The sequence below is a fragment of the Bombus fervidus genome, chromosome 8 (genome assembly GCF_041682495.2).
Source record: "Bombus fervidus isolate BK054 chromosome 8, iyBomFerv1, whole genome shotgun sequence".
Classification (NCBI taxonomy): domain Eukaryota; kingdom Metazoa; phylum Arthropoda; class Insecta; order Hymenoptera; family Apidae; genus Bombus; species Bombus fervidus.
The window spans coordinates 3,423,898-3,442,812 of NC_091524.1; the positions used below are offsets into that span (position 1 = coordinate 3,423,898).

The 18,915-nt window shown below is 44.6% G+C and overlaps 1 protein-coding gene across 5 annotated transcripts; it reads left to right on the top strand.

Moving 5' to 3' along the window:
- The first annotated feature begins 1,075 nt into the window (after window positions 1–1,075).
- Window positions 1,076–16,081, top strand: Ndg (Nidogen). 5 transcript variants are annotated; one of them, XM_072009098.1, is made up of 21 exons: window positions 1,076–1,417; window positions 7,580–7,858; window positions 7,983–8,188; window positions 8,265–8,356; window positions 8,465–8,611; window positions 9,005–9,238; window positions 9,537–10,062; window positions 10,273–10,439; window positions 10,589–10,720; window positions 10,793–10,891; window positions 11,264–11,437; window positions 11,894–12,031; window positions 12,421–12,546; window positions 12,667–12,789; window positions 13,054–13,397; window positions 13,909–14,245; window positions 14,354–14,582; window positions 14,742–14,917; window positions 15,026–15,134; window positions 15,381–15,499; window positions 15,668–16,081. In XM_072009098.1, the coding sequence occupies exons 1-21, from the start codon at window positions 1,091–1,093 to the stop codon at window positions 15,793–15,795; spliced, it is 4,212 nt and encodes a 1,403-aa protein (XP_071865199.1). In that variant the 5' UTR covers window positions 1,076–1,090; the 3' UTR covers window positions 15,796–16,081. The 5 variants fall into 5 exon arrangements, with proteins under 5 accessions (XP_071865199.1, XP_071865200.1, XP_071865201.1 ...); XM_072009099.1 differs by lacking the exon at window positions 12,667–12,789; XM_072009100.1 differs by lacking the exon at window positions 11,894–12,031.
- The last annotated feature ends 2,834 nt before the right edge of the window (window positions 16,082–18,915 follow it).

The window sequence follows — 18,915 nt, forward strand, 5'->3', positions numbered from 1 at the left end:
CGCGGAAGAATGAGATTGAATCTTAAGAAGAAGTAGGAAATAAATTCTCATTAAAAGAGACGTTAGATTAGAAGATTCAGATTGGACAGAAATCGCAGAATTTTTACGATCGTTCGATGTGCACGTGGATTAGAGCAACCTTGAAATACAATTGCAAAGCTCCCGATGTGAATGACGATTCTTGCTATAATTAAATCATTAAAAGCTCGTGCAAAGTTCAGGCCGCATAATCCGGCAGACCTTGGCGATCGAAACTACAATTGAATGAACCGCGAAATGAAACTCGTTTGCGTTGCGCGCAACAGATAATAGATAACACTTTGCTGAATAAAAATAAGCGCGTATCTTTGCTACAGTATTTCCCTTCGGATGCATTATACAACCATGATGCTATCGTAAATTATTTAAAGAGACATAGAACACTAAATTAACGGGAGAATGAATGAATTCGAAGTCATAGATGTTATCGGAAGCCTGATAATTAAGTCGAGTCAAAGAGTAATCAGTTGTAGTAAACAGGATAAGTATTATTTATGAATACTCTGAGTGTATGGCTTCGTGGAATTTTGAGTAGACATAATAACACGTAAGACAATGACGTTTAGACAATAGTATAACAAACATCAATAATTTTAAACATATAGGACTTTGGATTTATAGCGCAATTAGCCAGATTCATAGCATAATTAAACTAGAAATTAGATTTATAACATAACTGACATAATAGGTTGATCATATCACGATCAACTTCGTCGTTTCCCACGTCCTGATCTGTTATCGTTTACCTGTTGCACTTCTAGAAAATACAATGCAATGCAATACTTCTATATTTATCGCAAGCAGTTTCATTCCAAAGAGGTTGCAAAAATCGGAAATATAAACGAATACAAAAATTTAAAAAAGATATAAAGACACCCACAATATCGCGCGAAACCGCGACGATACTCGCGTGTGCCCTCGCGGGAATAGAGGCGAGCGATCCGAGACAGACTGTGTCGATGGAGGGGGTAGTAGCACGAAATTATCGGCGGCACCGGGAGAGAGCAGAGAGACGATGTTTCGTGCGTTCGAAACAAGAGCGGCCGAGAGGATGAGCGGGCAAAGGCGATTAAGGGGCGGCAAGCGAGAACTCATCGTCGTCGTGGCGGTGTCGATCGACAGTAGCGTGAAAGCAGTCCGAGAGAGAATGACTCGTCGCGCGCGTCCTCTTAGCGTCTCGCGGCTGGCTGTAGTGCTGGCCCTGGTTGGGACCTTACTCGCGCCTTTCGCCGCAGCCCTCAACAAAAACGACCTGTACCCTTACACGACACCTGGTTCCTCGATCCTACAGTCGGACGTAAACGGGTTGCTTCTATCCGCAGAGACAATTCTCAAGACACCCATCGCATTCTATGATAAGATCTTCAATTCCATATTCGTGAGTACACCACTTTATATTTTTTTTTTTTATTTGTTGGTGATTTGTTTTTCTAGATTATTGATTTTAGTTTATTTCGCCCTAATTTCTTTTCCTTGCGTTTCAACGGATTGATTGGAAAAAGTGAGATTGGTTGAGAGTTTTTATGATAAAATGTTCTATATTACGCGTTAAATTGGCAAAGCACCCGGATTTATTTTAAAGCTGGACAGGAAGCCACACGATTCGACAGATAAATCGTTATTTTTATCCAGCAGTGTGGATCTCTGTGGTTTTCCATCGAGCGACGCTCGGTGGCCACTCGCATCCGGCCCCGTTTAATTTCGGTGCTCACAAAAATACACGGTAAAACTTCGATAGAGGGCCACAGGCTGGAGCCGCTCGAACGTCGAATAACCCTTGCAGCGCGCGAAATTGTGTAAACACTAAGCGCGCGTGCCACTGTTTACGCTTTGTGAGGAAAGGGAGAGCGCAACAGGAAAATCGTTTATTTAATGTTTTAAATTAGGACCGGCACTCGTGCGCGTTGCACGATGAAACGTCTCTCCTCTCTTGTTTAAATATAACAAGCCATTCCCTCGGGAAACGCATCGTTTCCTTTTGTCTCAATGGATGTAACAAAGGAGAGGAAGAAGAAAATTCGAAAAGCGTAGAGATTGAAGAAGGCAAGCCAGAAGCAACCACATTTTCGATGATGGTGTAATTCGTTTCGTTGATATTAATTCGCGGGGAACGAGGGAAAGCCAGGAACATTCGGTCATCCCCTTAATTCGGCTCGTGGTCTAATCTGGCGTCATTTTCTGGCGTGACACGAATTCATTGTCTGCGATGACGGTCAAACGGCCGCAGCCGGCGCACAATCGCTTAATTGCGCTTAGGTCGTCGCACGAGCTTCTCATATTCTCTGTCTCGGTACGCGTCACTTGTCACGCGGATCATGTTCCCCGAACGTGGAACTCGTCCCTTCGACGATCGGCTGAACGAGAGCTTTGCGATAAGATTCAAAGTTTCACGGAAACTTCTCAAACACCGAAGACAATTGTCAGATATGCGAGGATCGATTCGAGAATGGAACTCTTCCTCCGAGACAAGGGAAGAGAGAGATAAGATGTCCTTAAATTATCAACATTCGAATTTTTGACACACTGGTATTAGATTAGTCGCAAACGCTATTGAGTCATGGAAGACAAACACTGGAAGATTAGAGGAGGACTGTAGTTAGTTTTCCGGTGATCTCACTTTTCCACGAACCGATTCGCAAGCGTCGTACGAAGCTTGAATGGACATTGATTGCGCGGTACGTCTCCCCCACGCGTACGGATGCGACGTAGGTATTCGGATGAATCTTCGTTCTAATTGATCCAAGCGAGTCAAGGTGCGTGATCTCATGCATGTCGAGCGGCGTCATGTTTTCATCGCCGCGTAAAAAGCCGCACGTAGGAAAACACGCGATCGGCTCGAGGTAACTGCAACCCGTGACTCGTGACGCTGATAGAACCCATTTACGGTTGACCGGCTGCTACCTTCTTAATAAGATGTCCTTCATTGATACGTTAAACGTTGCGTAATTATAATTACCTGGTAGAAAAATATCTTGGAAATAACAATTTTATAGCTTACTTCACCGTACCCCCTACTTTACTACATCGACCACGTGCACGATGACGATGAATCTCGTAGTATACCGTTCCATTCATCGACACGCTCAATAACGCGATCGCCATGCCGTGCCGAATAGTGGACACGTTATCAACGCGCCATTCGTGTTTCGGCACCGTGCATTTATCGAATGAACGCGGCCGAACGAACCTGCTAAATGTTTTCGACGACCGGAAGGGGGACGAATTATCGACAAATAATCGCAGGGTACTCGGTTAACGAGTTGAGAACGGAGTCTCGATCGCTAAGATACGCGAAGATACACGAGGATATGCGAAGATACGCGACGAGCATACGCGAATTCGAGCATCCTCGTTCATCAAGATGTGGTCCCGATAGGTGGGATCAGGCACGTTGTTAACTGCGACTTCCCCGATCCATTTCGCCCTGGCTCGAAAGCTAGGCTCGTTTTTCGCGCAGCCGCACGTAATTAAGCTCCGTCGAGCATCAGATAAATATTTAATTAGCCTTCTTCCCCATTACGCAAGGATGTAGAGGAGGCACGATAAACCGACGAGACACGCAGGCAAAAGTAGCGCTGAAATTTCCGAACAATAATCGACGAACGTCGCTAATTAAATAGATAAATACGTAAGTGGGATTCGACGCGCGTTTGATTCATCGAGAGGAAAAGGGAGAAACGGCGCGAAGCGGCAATTAGCCGGTGCTTATTGCGCGCCGTTCCGCGGAAATTGAACCGAGAGCGAAGAGAGATACCTGTTGGTTATCCGCGTGTTCGTCCGCGAATGATACGATCTCGCTAAACGAATGGTATCGGAAGCCGGCCGGTGGATTTGCATCCAGATGGACGTTAATGCGACCGACGATTTACGGCGTAAACGCAGCCAATTAGCCTTGACGCTTTCCCACATTAGTTAGCGGACGATTTGTAGGAGGAGCGCACCGGGAACGTTGTGAAATTCCGCGAACGATTCTTCCAGATCTTCCCGGCGACGTCATCCTGCGTCGCGAAGCCCAATTAGGCTTGTTTGAAAAGTTCGTGGTTAATTAAATTACCGCCAATAACGTAGTCGTGTGAAATTATTTCTAATGTAAGCAGTCTCTTGGCAAATGACAAATTCGAAAAGAAGCCGCGTGTCGCTTACTGTAAAACGTTACGCTGCCACTGTCAGATATGTCCCATTGATTTAACGACTCTAAATCGAGCGATTACGAAAACAAAGTGCAGTCGATTAACGGGCAATCGTCGCGTTAGATGGCAATCAGGAACAAAGAATCAGGCGGTAAATGTCTGATAATTTATCGCACGCGACGAAAATGTCTGAATCTAAATGCAATTTCTTAGGAGAATCGAAGGGATTGAAACTTGAATAGATGTTTGGCATGCAAACCTGCGTTAGGTCCGACGAATTGATTGACACAGATACGAGCTGCGATATATCCGCGACGGTCTACTTAGAAGCTCTGCCTACACGACAATCATCTCTATTTCGTCGCTTATCGTCGACGATTCGCAGTCATCAGAATGATTGCGGCCGATTACACGATTGCGTTAGCGCGTGCGACTCGCCTTGTCCACCCCGTGCCTCAAAAACATGATCTATCCTCATAAAAAGAAAGAAAAGTGGATCGTTCGGTCTCGGAACGATCTTCGTCGAGAGTGTGATCGTTAGCTAACGTTGGAAACGCGTAGGTTCCAGGCGCAATTGCACGATCATCCCCAGACTGCGAATCTCTGCTCGTTATTCCTGTAAAGTGTCCCGTGAAACGATCGAATTTTGAAGTTTAAACGTGCACGAAGTTGGCATTTAACGGAGTCGCGGTTGTTGTTTACCCGGCTAATTGAAGCGGTTTTCCAGAGACCGCGTCCCAGTGATCTCTTCTTTCGCGTTTAATTTTGTTGAAGTTCCGAGAGCTATCGAGATAACATCTCTCTGCTTGTGAAAGTACTCTTTCCCCTGAGCTAACTTCGAATAACAGCCCGCGGAAATTCATTATTCGAACGAGTGAAAAATTATCCCAGTAACAGACAATAAATCTAACCAACTGCCTGATCGTGTCGTCGTATATATTTAAAATTACGAGGAGGTGGAATTACAGCCGGTTCGTTTGAATTATTCCATTCGATGCGAGTCCCCTCGGGTTTTTATTTAACGAGCGAGCAGCTGGCATAATCAATGACATCAGGAAGAGAATCGGCGAGTAAGATGGATTCGTCGTATTACTTCCAGGCAGCCTCTATCTATTTTCACCGTTTTCTCTCGCGTTCACGATTACCGGGGATTACGTGTGTGCGTGTGTGTCATCGGCTCAGCTGTGACCTACGACCCAAGCGATAGCCCCGACGGAGATAGCGTTAGTCCCGACTCTCCTCTCGAAACTCGCCACTGTCAAAACGTTCGAGTACGGATCGAGAGAAAGAGAGGGGAATGAGAGAGAAGGACAGTCGGAGAAGACGCGATCGATGTCCACTCTCGAGCTGGTTGCCATGTCCCATCGATTATCGGTGATCCCGGTTTGCCGGTCTTCGTAATTATCGCACGAAAAATCATCTAATCGGAAATGGCTAACTGCTGATTGTCATCGATCGTGGCCGGGAATAAAAGGAGAGCAAAGCTGGACGGTTGATCGGAATAATTACGGGGCTTGGATGTGGACTCTTTTCTTTTTCCACTCGTTTTTTCTTTTCTTTGAACCTTTTTTCAATTAGATTCCGATGGCGTGAAATTGGTCGCATCGATCGCGAAGAAAAGGGTCAATTGACCACGACGCGGTTTCAAAGCAGAATTAGAGCTGTTTCTTCGCGTTGAAGTCACACGATGAAATTGTGCGAAACTAAAGAGACAGACGTTGAATCGGGATGAAATTGTGCAATTGTAAAAGTAAAGCAGACTTTGAGAGATCACGAGAATTCTTTTAAAATCCGAAAAAATCCGGATAGTTACAAAATAAAACGAATAAAAAAACCAAATAATTTAATAAAACTGTATGCATATAATGCCACGCATTTAAAGAACAACGTGACAGCGAGTCGGCGCCTGATGAAGAGGATCATTGTCTGGTCAATTTAATTTGTGTCAATTCTTGCGACCAGATCGCTCGTTGAATAATACGCGCAGGCTTGGGTGTTAAATTCGACACGGTAGTAATATCAGTAGCACGTGAAAACAATACGAGCGTTGAACAATCAGAAGTTCGAGCCGAGAAATCGGGACGTGAGAGCGGTCGAAACCAGGCCGGAATTTCGTTGACGTGTTAAACTTCGTCAATTAGCCAGGGTCGTTAACTACGAAGCTTCACTTCCGTCTTTCCATTTATTTGGTACTCGACCTGGAAGCGCATTGTTCATGCGTGTTATGACACTGTTTCATAATCGTATTGAGCCATGAAATTGTCCGCTTGGTAGGCATTTGATACAGCGTCACAGTCGAATATTCAAAGATACGATTTGAAGACTAAGAGATTCAACATTTGAACTTGAATCTCTATTGAATTTCGTCTACTATCCTCGCATTATTTCGCAATTATGTTTACCAAGATCGAAGCATCGTTTTGAAAAATATTTCCCAAACGAAAACCAAAGTTGTCAACAACTCTCAAGCGTTTAAATCTCTTTTTCCAGATTCGAATCTCGGTGACCCAAAAATACGCGACAAAGTAGGCCGCGCTTAGACAGAGGTCCAGCCGACGAAAACATTCGCGGGGAAGCAAAAATAGAGTTTCGGTGAAGTTTTAATTTGGTCCTCGTGAAACGTTGGGAATCATTTCTCCGTGGCGTCGACGGCACAGCTGCTCCCGCCACGAATGTGGAGCAACGCGCGCGCCTTTCAGTTTAGCCAATTGACGGAACGACGTCTACTCTCGCAGACGCGTGGCATCATGCTGAGCAGCTTCAAACTCGAGCCCTTTCTAGAGTCTCAGCTTCGTTAAACGACGCATACACCGGGTGAATGACTTTTGGTGTACATACGAGACGTCTCGTTACATCATCCATGGATTCCCGACACGTGCTCATACTATTTACCTGTCTAATAACCACTACACATGCGTTTAGGAAATTCTGCAGAACGTCGTCTTTCTCCACTCTTTAATTTTAATGACCGTTCGTTGAATCGATGTTGCGATAAGGAAGTTGTGAGATTTAAAATTTTAATTATAGAGAAGAAGGTGATTGGATTACTAAACGAGAACGTAAAACGTGTTCAGAAGCTATTGAAAATTTCTTGAGTTCTCCTAGTCCTTATTTCACGGTTTCTCTCGGATTAAAGAGAATCTAGATATGCAGAATCCTACCTGGAGGCAGGATCGCATCGTAGAAGGTGGAGAAATTTAGAAACCTCCCTGTAGGGGATGTGGAGCAAAAGTTGGATAAAGACCGTTGGGGAAATTTTATCTCTGGATTGCATCGAACGGATAACGAAAGTTTGCCGGCACAGCCTGTGAGATCTTCCGTTTCGATTCTCATTCGCGTAATGAGACTTTTAATTACGAAGAGTTGAATAAAGAAGTAAGGGCTAAAAAGATTGCCTTACCTGGTTGCAGGTAAACGGAAATGGCGTCCTCTCTTTCGCAAGGGCCATGCAGAGGTTTTTCAATATCGCATTCCCGCTTGACGATCCGGTTATCGCGCCGCTCTATACACACGTTGACACTAGCGGTTCTGGAAGAGTGTATTATGGCGAAACGGACGCACCGACAGTGCTTGCCAGAGCCGGAGGAATGGTACGTAGCGCTTTCACGGACGCCGCAGACTTCGTACCGACTCATGTTTTCCTCGCCACATGGCTGGCCGTTGGATACTATAACGGAAAGAGCGACAAGGTGAGTGGAAGTGAGTCAACTTGCTAAGAATAAAGACAAATTTTCTCACGTGCAAGATACACCGCTAAATAAACAAGACGAAACTGATCTTTCGTTCTTTCTGATTTAATTCGATTCCTCTTAGGTGAACACGTACCAGGTAGCTATCTCGTCGAATGGCACGCATTCTTACGTGGAACTATTGTATCCGGAGAATGGTGTACAATGGATTCAAGGTGAGTCGCATCCGAATGGTTTGCCTGACGCGAAGGCACAAGCAGGATTAATGAGCGAAGGAAGAATGTACACGTTGAAGGGTTCCGGGACGGATCAGATTCAGAATGTCGACAAGTGAGTCACTGCATGGCTGTTTAAAATATGATTTATCTTGTCTTTGATCGAGAAAGTAATCTTCGTTGTTCTTCAGATGGTCGAACGTGAACAGACCTGGACAGTGGCTGTTCCAAGTAGGACCGATCTCCGACGACAGCGACGTGAAAGTTCCCGACAATATCGAAGGTAAATTTTCTATCGACTATCAATCCTTAGCTTAGATTGCTGGAATTTTTCGTTCAATCGTTTTTCTTCAGACTGTACCATGTGTTTCCTTATTGCTTTATCGATCAGATAGCAGCGCATCGAATCAGGTACCAAATTGTAGAATAGGAGCAACGACTTGCCACAGCAGGGCGACGTGTGTCGACTACGAGGTGGGCTTCTGCTGCCACTGCAAGCAAGGATTCTTCGGCAATGGAAAATCCTGCCTGCCAAACGGTGAGAATCGTCGTTTCACGGTTCCACTTCGTCGTAAAGTCAGCAACCCCCTCAATTATACGCGAGTCACGTTCCTTTGATGTAGCCACGCTACATAAAAATTCGCTTTCAAGAGGTGCCCGTACTTTTAACCGACTCTTCCCTTTTCGACAGCGACAAGTGTCGCGAAACGAACGCCGACAACAGACGATTCCGGTCTCGTTCTCTCTGATCTATTCATAGATCAGGGCAACTAACTACGCGGCTCTTTCGATGACCTCGTAAAACAGAGGATTCTCGGAACTAGGCCCTTTGAATAGGAAGATTCTGTAACCGACCACCGTGGTTTACGACGAGTACAAGCTAATTTCAGTTAATAGCTAAGAAAATTTAAAGGATTGTACAAATTTGTAGATATTCCACTGCGTGTAAATGGCCGCGTTTCCGGCACGATTAACGACGTGGAATTTCCTGCGAGAGATCTTCAGTGCTACGTGCAACCGAAAGATGGAAGAACGTACACGGCTCTATCGAGAGTACCCGAGGAAATTGGCGCCAGTTTCCAATTGTTGGGTAATCTGGGCAGTGTGATCGGTTGGCTGTTCGCTAAACCGATCGGCGAGACGAAAAATGGATACGAGCTTACAGGTACTTTCCGACGATGTTACAGTGTACTGCTGACAAGTTTCACGAACAAAATACCAGTCTAACTTCACAGAGTGAAAGGAGCATCGTCTCATCACACTGGTTGGTAGATTGTTTCTACAAGTTGTATCGCCTGACAAATGACTTCTTGTCAGCAGAGCACTATACAATTATTCTACATCGCTTCTCCTAGCTTTATTCCGTTTTATTATTCCCTTTCCCTATTATTTCCTAACAAAACCAAAGACTCAAGACGAAACCATTGTTAACAATGGTTAACGTAGAGAAACGATCGATTCAGGGGGCATGTTCAATCATACGACGGTGTTGACGTATCCGTCAACGGGCGACAAACTAACGATACGAAGCAATTATCTCGGGTTGGACGTGTTCGGTCAGCTGAAAGTGGAGGCAATGATCGAAGGTACGTTGCCGCAGTTGGCAAGAGACACCAAGGTCGATTACGGTGACTACGATGAACTTTATACGAGAGCGCAAGCCGGCGTGATCCGCGCGCAAAGCGAAAGAACTTGCAAACTGAACGAAGGTGGGGAAGAGCAGGAACTCGCTTTTATCCAAGACGAAACTATCGTTTATAACGAGTGTCCGTATCTGAACGTCGAACCCGAGGATGACACGACCAGATTGAAGTTCTACAGAGGTGTTACTACTTACGAAGCAACCGAGGGAATTATACGTTTCGCGGTGAATACAAAAGTGGCGCCCCTCGAAGAAGAAGATCCCTGTATCCAGGGAAGGGAGACCTGTAGCGACCACAGCTTCTGCGTCGTCGATGGCGATAGCTTTAAATGTGTCTGCAATCCTGGGTAAGAAATTTCACTTTGATTTACGCGTGTATTCTCCGAAGATCGCGTATAAGATTTAAGAAAACGTCAAAGGGATATCTTCTTCTCGTTCTTATGGTAGTACAGTTATATACGTTGAAAAATCGGGAAGGATTTTATTTCGTTTGTAGATAAATCACCTCGGTCATGCTCTTCTCGCGGAAATGTGCAATTTTCTCTTTTTGCTATCAGCTATCAGTATTTGTACGAAGAAGACGGAAGCGCAGTTTGCGTGGATGTGAACGAATGTACCGCCGGAAATCACATGTGCTCTCCCGACGCGCAGTGCATTAATCAAGAAGGCAGCCACACGTGTCAGTGCAGACCCGGATTCTCCGGTGATGGTCGAATCTGCGAAAGTGAGTTACCAACGAATGGATATTACCGTAGTCTGATAACTCGCCTAGCCACTAGTTCGACTGGAAAATCGATATTTTCGAGGTTCTCCACGGTGAGACTCTGTTTTACGAATTGTCAATAAGTAGCGTACCTTTTGTTGAAAATACAGGTCTTCCTTCTTGCGAGGAAACAAGATGCGGGAATTACGAGCAATGCGTGATGATCGAAGGTGCGCCTAACTGCATCTGTTTGCCTGGATTCGAGGATACCGAACAGGGTTGCTATCCCACGTCGCAACGTGGTAAGAACACTCATTGTCTGATTTTATACATGAGAAATAGTTGGGTTGGTACTATACGACGAGTTGTTGCAGCTTCCTGTGATGTCGAGGATAACTGCTCGTCCAATGGTATCTGCAATTTCGACACCGAGAGGCAGAAGCACGTGTGCATCTGCTTACCAGGCTTCGTTGGTAAGCATTTAATGCATGATAACGCAACGAAACATTCTGCAAATCGATTTAATCCTCTGATTTAAATTTGAAATATTTCGTGTATTACAGAGGATATCGAATTAGTCCGAAATATTGTGGTACTTTGCAAAAGTAATTGAATCCACCTGCTAATACAAATTTCAATATCTTCAAATGCAACTACCAAGCAGCTAATTCCATTGTAGCTAGTCAGAAACTTGCGAGGCGATGTTAAAATTGAATTACTACGGAATCACAATGGTTTCGGGCGATTCGTACGAAATCGTGCAATTTCCTCTTGTCCCACTATGCGATGATTTGCAAACGAATCTCGCGATAACCTTCCGTGTCAACGATCGCTATCGTTTCCAGGCGATGGCTACACGTGTTACCCGGAAGCAGAGCCAACCGCAGTGGACGAACCGCCGAAACCGCAGTGCGTGGAGGAGATGTGCTGGTGTCCAAGGGGCTGGGAATATCGGAATAACGAATGTATGCCGCAGGAAGGGTCTGGAAGATCTACTGACGTCTCCCCCGATCGGGACTGTAAGTACAACAAAGGGACGTTCGTGCAAACGCATTCTTCGACCGCAGTGTCATTCGAATTCGTTTGATTTATTAGTCTTGGCTTTGAGAATTTGAAATAGTGAAATTGCACGAGAAAGTATTTATATTACGAATTTGAGGATTTAAGTAAATCGTAATGAGAGTTTCAGTCTTATGACGAAGGGAATACACGAAAATTCTAAATTTAATTATAAATTTAAAATAGATAGAAATTTTAATCTTTCGAGGAAGAAGATTATAGAAGTATTAAATTTAATTACAAATTTAATCCTCAAGCGGATTGACACGTATCGATGCATGACAACTAATCGCACGTAGAACACGATTCGATGCAGAGCCGTGATAGCACAAAATACGAAATGATTATAATTATCCCGTGTGATTTGCGATGATTACTAACCAGCAGCGACGAACGGTTTGCATCATGCGTTTTAGTATCGGCATACCCAGTCCCGGAATGCTACGAAGACCACTGCGTATGTCCTTGGAGTCACAGTTACGACCATTCAAAGAAGATTTGCGTGCCTCGTCCCGGATTCAACCACGAAACATTGGGTCCATCTGGATTTCACTGTACGATGATACTCAGCTTGGCTTCCGCTAATTTTGCCTATTAACAAAATCTTTCGCACGAACTATACGCTTTCTGCACACATCGATTAAATTTCTTTCGTTCACTATCTAATCTATTTACCAACAGATTTACTGTCGTATTGACAATTTTCAAATACTAGTGTATAAAACGATATGGTTTAACTCGACGATTAATATCACGCGAGCAATATGACGGTCAACCTGTTACAAAACATTTGGCACGTCTCCACGAAGGCGTAAGCGCTTTCAAACGCGATCAATGCGATCGACTCGCAAAAACCCGTCACGAAACGCTCGGACGTGGATAGTCGAAGCAATTACGGATCATCGGGTAGAGCATTATCGTAATTGCACACGCTTGTGTCCAGTGTCGTGCAACGTGGTGAACAGGTGTCACCCCTACGCCCAATGTATCTACATGGCTACCACCGGGGACTATGAGTGTCGCTGCAATCCTGGTTACGAGGGCGATGGTATGGAGTGTGTAAAAACAGGTACGTTAACTTGCATCTTGTTCTTCCTTCGTTCCCACGAAATATCACCGTTCACATTCGAGGCAAACCACCATGGCGTTGTTATTTATCGAGTGAATGAAAAGTGTTGTTCTGGCACAGAGGTGTCCTGTTTGGAGGTGGACATTTGCGACCCGAACGCGTCTTGCCAGCAGGAGGAGTCCTTAGCCAAGTGTGTGTGCAATCCAGGATTCGAAGGGGACGGAACTACGTGCAGTGCTATCGGTCATATCACCTTCCATATTTTTTTTTCTATTTTTTTCAATTCCTCTATCGTACATTTTTACTCGTAAAATGTTTATCTTAAAATTACGAATTCTCTTGTACTTGCTTCTATTCAGTCTGTGCTCGTGAAAGCCGAGAAACGTCGCTTTAACACTTCCACAATTGCATGATCACACACGATAAAATTAATTGTAAAAATATTCCTGAAACGAATCACGATTGATTGTCAAAATTCGTTTGCTTGAACGGTCGTTTCTGATGCAGACGAATGCAGCAGCACCACTGATTGTCTGGAGAACGAACGATGCTCGTACAATCCGGCAAACTCGCGGTACGAGTGCACGTGTAATCCAGGATTCAGTATGGTTGATGGTCGCTGCGTGGTATCCGACTGCTCAACGAATCCATCTCAATGCCACGTAAACGCGCAGTGCGTATCCACCGGTGAAGGTGGCTACAAGTGCGTCTGCATCGAGGGATACAACGGTGACGGAGTCCGTCAATGCGTCGAGAACCACATTGGCTGCAACGTGCTGAATAATTGCGGCAGGAACGCGGTCTGTGGCTACAATCAAACCTCCGCGAATTTCGCCTGCGTTTGCCAGCCGGTATGTTTATTGAATCCGCAAATTCGTCCTGGATTATGGGTTTCTAGGTGAAATTGGTGAGATGAGATATTGATGGAGTTGCTGATAATTCGATAGAGCATTTGAAAGTGGTATAAAAATGCTACCGAACAGTTAACTTTGGACTCTGATCGAGCGGGAATAGTAGTAGTGGACTAAGTGTAGCCAGACATAGCACCAGTAGTAGTCTCGTAAGATTTACAAAGTAGAGAAAGAATGTAATTGATCGCACAACTTTGAAAGTGCTCCAGAACGAAACAGTAGAAACGAATGGTCGGTAGTCAGACGTGGTTGACAACTTTATAGGATATTTCAAAATGTGTAAGAAAGTTATTGGCGAAATGTAAATGCGCGATTATATGAGTCGTGACAGTAGAAACAAAACGTAGATGGTCAGACACGACTATCGTTTATTCTCTAACGCAGTACATAAAGCTACAACTAATTTATTCGATACGAATGTCGTTGTCTAATGAATTGTGACTACTTGCAGGGCTATTATGGCGATGGTTTTACGTGTTTGCCCCAGTCATCCTGCAGACACGAACCAACGATCTGCTCGCCAGACGCTACGTGTGTGGCAGCCGGAGAAAATCAGTTTGCTTGCGTATGCAACGAAGGTTTCACCGGAGATGGGACCAACTGCGAGCAAAGACCAAAACACGAAGCAAACTTCCTGCTGGTGAATCAAGGAATGGCTACGTTGAGGATTCCGTTCGCACCGACGCACGAAAATCTCGGTAGCCCGATTTACATAGCGTACACACAGATGGCTATTGCGATCGACATCGATTGCATGAACGGGAAAGCCTACTCGAGCGACATCACCGGTAAATGTCAATATTCTTGAAACTTTACGTTGCCGGGATTACGGAGGAAATTTCTGACGAAAATATCACCAGCGAAGAAGCTCTGTCTAGACGAGATTTATTTTCCAGGTAATCGAATAATCGAGTTAACGTACAACGGATCGATGGCTGAGACGTTCTTGCCGAAAGTTAGCAGCCCCGAGGGACTGGCGGTCGATTGGATCTCAAGAAATATTTTCTGGACCGACTCGGGCAAAACGACCGTCGAGGTAGCCAATCTCGAGACGAAGAAGCGGAAGGTGCTCGTTTCAGACGGACTGGTCAATCCTAGAGGAATAGCTGTACACCCGTATCGCGGGTGAGTATTGTTTTTTCGAATTCGATCATCCATTCGCTAGCCAGTGAATTGAACGCAAAGTGTCTGTTGCCTGGAAATTAATTATATTTTAACGGTATTGACTTAAGGAGAAAATGTAAAAGCTTGTAACACGAAATGAGGAAATTTGATCGTTTGCAGGAAGATATTTTGGTCGGATTGGAACCGTGCGTCGCCGAAATTGGAGTGGGCCAACGAGGATGGAACCGGTCGTGCAATCTTCCTTCAAGGGGATTATGTGAAGTTACCGAATTCATTAAGTATCGATTGGGCGATGGATGAGCTGTGCTGGGCGGACGCTGGAACGTTTACGATAAGTAAGGACAGATCTCCCCATGAAATTTTCTCTGCTAACAGACACGCCACGATCATCGTCTCGTAACTCGATTATTTCACCCCGTGCTTTTTTTTATAATCGTTCACAGGCTGCATGGAAATCGATAGCAGAAATATTAACGTGATCGCCAACGAGCTCACCTATCCGTTTGGTCTCGCGATTTCCCAGCAGAATTATTATTGGACCGATTGGAAGACGTAAGTTGTCGATAAAACAGCACTTCGTTATCTCGTATTGTACTCGGCCTAAACAAAAAGATACTCGACATAAATTGAATATTCGAGCGATATCGTAGTTAAAACGCTTTTAGCGTTATCGAACAGCCAGTAAAATATCTTTCGAGATAGTAAAGCTTAAGCGTGAATCATAACGAGCTAGGAAAATCGAGTAGAGTACCATGCAAGTTCGGAGATATTTCAATCATCCATTATTTACCGTCGTAGTCACAAAATCGAAGTTGCCATGAAGAGCACCGGGGACAGGAAGCCGCCCATATCGGTACCACCAGGGGGAAGCGGTAAATTATACGGAATAGTCGTCGTTCCTGAGTCGTGCCCGAGAGGTAAATCAAGTTTTATGTCATCGTTCCTCTCCTGTTCTCCGTCAAACTGATCACCCTCTTAAAAATATATTAAACGGATCGAATACCATAATTCCGTATTGTCGTTCGTACCGTAACGATAATTGGATTAATCATCGTCATAAATTATCGTTTGTCTGTTCACGACAGTGACCAACGCCTGTCAGTTCGAAAACGGAAGGTGTAACAAGGATCAGCTATGTCTGCCGAATGGTCAAAGCGGTAGAACGTGTGCGTGTGCGGACGACGCGACAGGACCATGTACTGACACACAGTAATGCTTGCAATTGGTCGCGGAAGATTCAGAAGACATCACAAGGCTCGGTCAGCCGACCAAAACAAAAGAATGTTTGTTATTTGACCGCTGGGGTGGCGTCGGACCACTCCTTAGATTACGTGTAAATTATAATATTCTACTTTGTATGATTAGTTTTTATTTTCCTCGTTTTCGAGTAATACAATCTTTTGTATCTAAAATACGGAGTCCGCAGCGTGAAGCTGGCTGTATGGTGCTGCGACTCGGTGACACGTTATTTAATAAAAGTAAAATAATAAAATAAGGAATACACCCTGTCTATCATATTTTTATGCGATATCTTGTTACTAGGGCGAGTATATATTTTATATAGCTCTGTTATCCTTTTATATCGTAATCAGTGAAAAGTTGTACAAGTTCTTGCATGTAAAGTATCTTCATCCATGCACTAAGTGGGAACTTCGTTCGAACTGACAGGCAACTACGTTAAAGCAAAAGAAGAAGAAGAGGCAGAAGAGATTAATTTCCTAAACGATTAAGAGTACCAAGGCGACGCTCTGTCGACGTACTAGTAACAGAGAAAAAAGTAAAATTGTTCTCGCTAGCTGAAGATACCGAAGCTTTGGTTCGGCTTTTGAACGCCATTCTATACCGAACCGAAACCTCCGCGTAGTAATCCACTACGAAGGCAAGCCCGTGAACAGGAAGCCAATTACTGTGTTCATTACCGACGTAACAGCCGGCCATTTCATTTTCCCGCCGCTATATAACGTTAATAAGCAACTACTTACAGGCCTAATAAGAATAACACGGCTGGAAGTCGCGGTATAAAAACGAATCTCCGCTTACCTACGATCAATTACCTTTCTTCGCGAAGCTGAAGTCTAAAAGTAGAAGCACCACGAGAAAGAAGATAAAGTAGCAAAAGGAGAGGTTGATTGAAAAGTGGTATCGGCATCTGTATCGCAAAGAGGATTTATTGACGAATAATCCAGGTAAGACAATTAAATTTTCCTTACCGCAATCTCTTTGAATGCGTTTAATTGGCTGACCGCAAAATCGACAAAGAGTCGTTGCGGTCCAACGACGATGCAATGGGTGCTGAAGCGAAGAGAAGCGACGGCAAGCAAGAGAAAGCGACAAAGGGCATCAAACTTAGCTCACCACCACAACCGTAGAGACAAGAATCTTCTAGTAATGCGTCTCCAAGGAGTTTTCTCGTATTTCCACTGTTCAGCCGGGAAAGAAATGTATGACAGAAGAGTCCTCCGCCTTCTGTCTCACCGAGAAATTACACGGCTTTTTCATCGATCGACCCCAACTCTTCTGGTTGAGATAAAGCACGCGTATCTTGCCATTGTGAACATTTCCTGACATTGACGTCGCCGTTGTTTGTTGTAAAACAACACAAATATTTAACTGCGAGGTAAACAAGTTCATGGAAGAAGTTATTTGTAACGTAAACACGTAACGGAAGCCAATATCGAGAAACGTGGTGGATATTGTTTTCTTATGAATATCGATGCGAACTTGCCCCCTACTTCCCATTGGGAATAGCAAAAGTCTGTTATTTACACAGGCGATTTCTCGACCCAAACCTCCGGCACCAGTTGGTTTCAATTACCGAAACCATGATCAAAGGTTTCATTACGAATCAGTGACCGGCGATTGAGCGATCGCTTAATTTACCATAAAGCGAACTTGTACAACGTTTACGGTTGCATTTACAGAAGCATCGAACAGAACATCGTTCATAACACGTTGGCAATGCTCCCTTTGTTGTCGTTACCTTGGAAACTAAATGCGTTGTCTCGAACGATTGACTGAATATGAACGATAAGAACTACTGGGTGGCACGCAAACGGTAGCAAACGCAAACCAAGCACGGATAATCCAGGACGAAGATAAATTTACATACGAGAATTTTCTTCGCCTAGTTTTCAATATTTACGGAGGATATGCAAGAAAACCATCGGGCAACCAGTTAGAAAATCAAGAAAACCTAGTCCAAGAGCGAACAGGAAGAGTTTTCCACGTGTTTGAAGGTTCGTAAACGTTTCACATACTTGCTTCGTAGCCCGGACGCAGTTACCTTTCACCTGATACACCGTGATTCTTCGCAGAGACTAGAGAAAATCTAGACAGAAGCAGACTAACGAACAGATCAACGTTAATTCGCATGGGGGGTTAATGTTGGAGTGGTACGGTTGGAAGATCAAAGTGCGTTTGCAACGAAGGTCTCGAGAAAATTGAAGGAGAAGTATCGCGGCGGTCAGTAACGGGTCAAACGATGCGTTTTTCCAGCGAGGAACAAGCGGCGAGCGCTCGCTCAGACCCGCAATTTGCAATTTGCAAAAGAGGCAGCGCTTTTGTCGATCGGAGGCCGGTGAATGGCCGCGCGAATTGGAAAACGTCGGTTAGACGTCTGCTAGTGACGGGTGCTCGATCAGCCGGTTGCGCCGTGCCCTTTTGCCGCAGCCGCCGACTTTCCTCTGCCTCGGCTGCTTTCGCTTCACACCACCGCGTTTCCCTCTCTTTCTTTTTAATTTCATCGCACCGAGTGAATTAGTGGCCTGTTCCCCACCGACTGGCCAACTTCCTTCGTTCGCCGTCGAATAAATGGCTGACCGAGTTCTAGTGAAATCGAAAGTTACTGGATCAACTGTGTTCCCTTGTGTTTTTAAATCGCTGGATTATCGATAATGATGACTCGTAGAATCGGTCGCCTGAGTATAAACTGCGGCAGTTTAAACCTCATGGGTCTTTCTTTTCTCATTAGCTGCGAAAAGTAAGTACACTGGCGTTCGCTTCTGTATTATAGAGGAAATTCTGAGATAAAGTTGCGTCAAGTCTTAATACACAAATTTACACCTGATATCGAGAAAATATAAAGCTGCACACCCCACGCTCTCCACTTTTACTAGACTCTGAACCTTGCAAAGCGATGTCACAAATAATCAGCTGACTCAGGACAACTATTCGTTTGGCCATACTGTCGTCAAAATATGTCGGTAAATTCTGTTAATCTTCGTAATACAGAGGTGCTCGTTTGATTATTTTCCGGTATCAGAAACGCATTGGTTCGCGAACGAGTTTCCGCTCACCACGTTGTCGAAACTAACACCAGCAGCAGTTATACGGG

Coding starts and splice junctions, on each gene's coding strand:
- Ndg (XM_072009098.1), top strand. CDS start 1,091: ATGAGCGGGCAAAGGCGATTAAGGGGCGGCAAGCGAGAACTCATCGTC. Junction 1,418..7,579: donor AGATCTTCAATTCCATATTC/GTGAGTACACCA, acceptor ACCTGGTTGCAG/GTAAACGGAAATGGCGTCCT. Junction 12,790..13,053: donor AACTACGTGCAGTGCTATCG/GTCATATCACCT, acceptor TTTCTGATGCAG/ACGAATGCAGCAGCACCACT.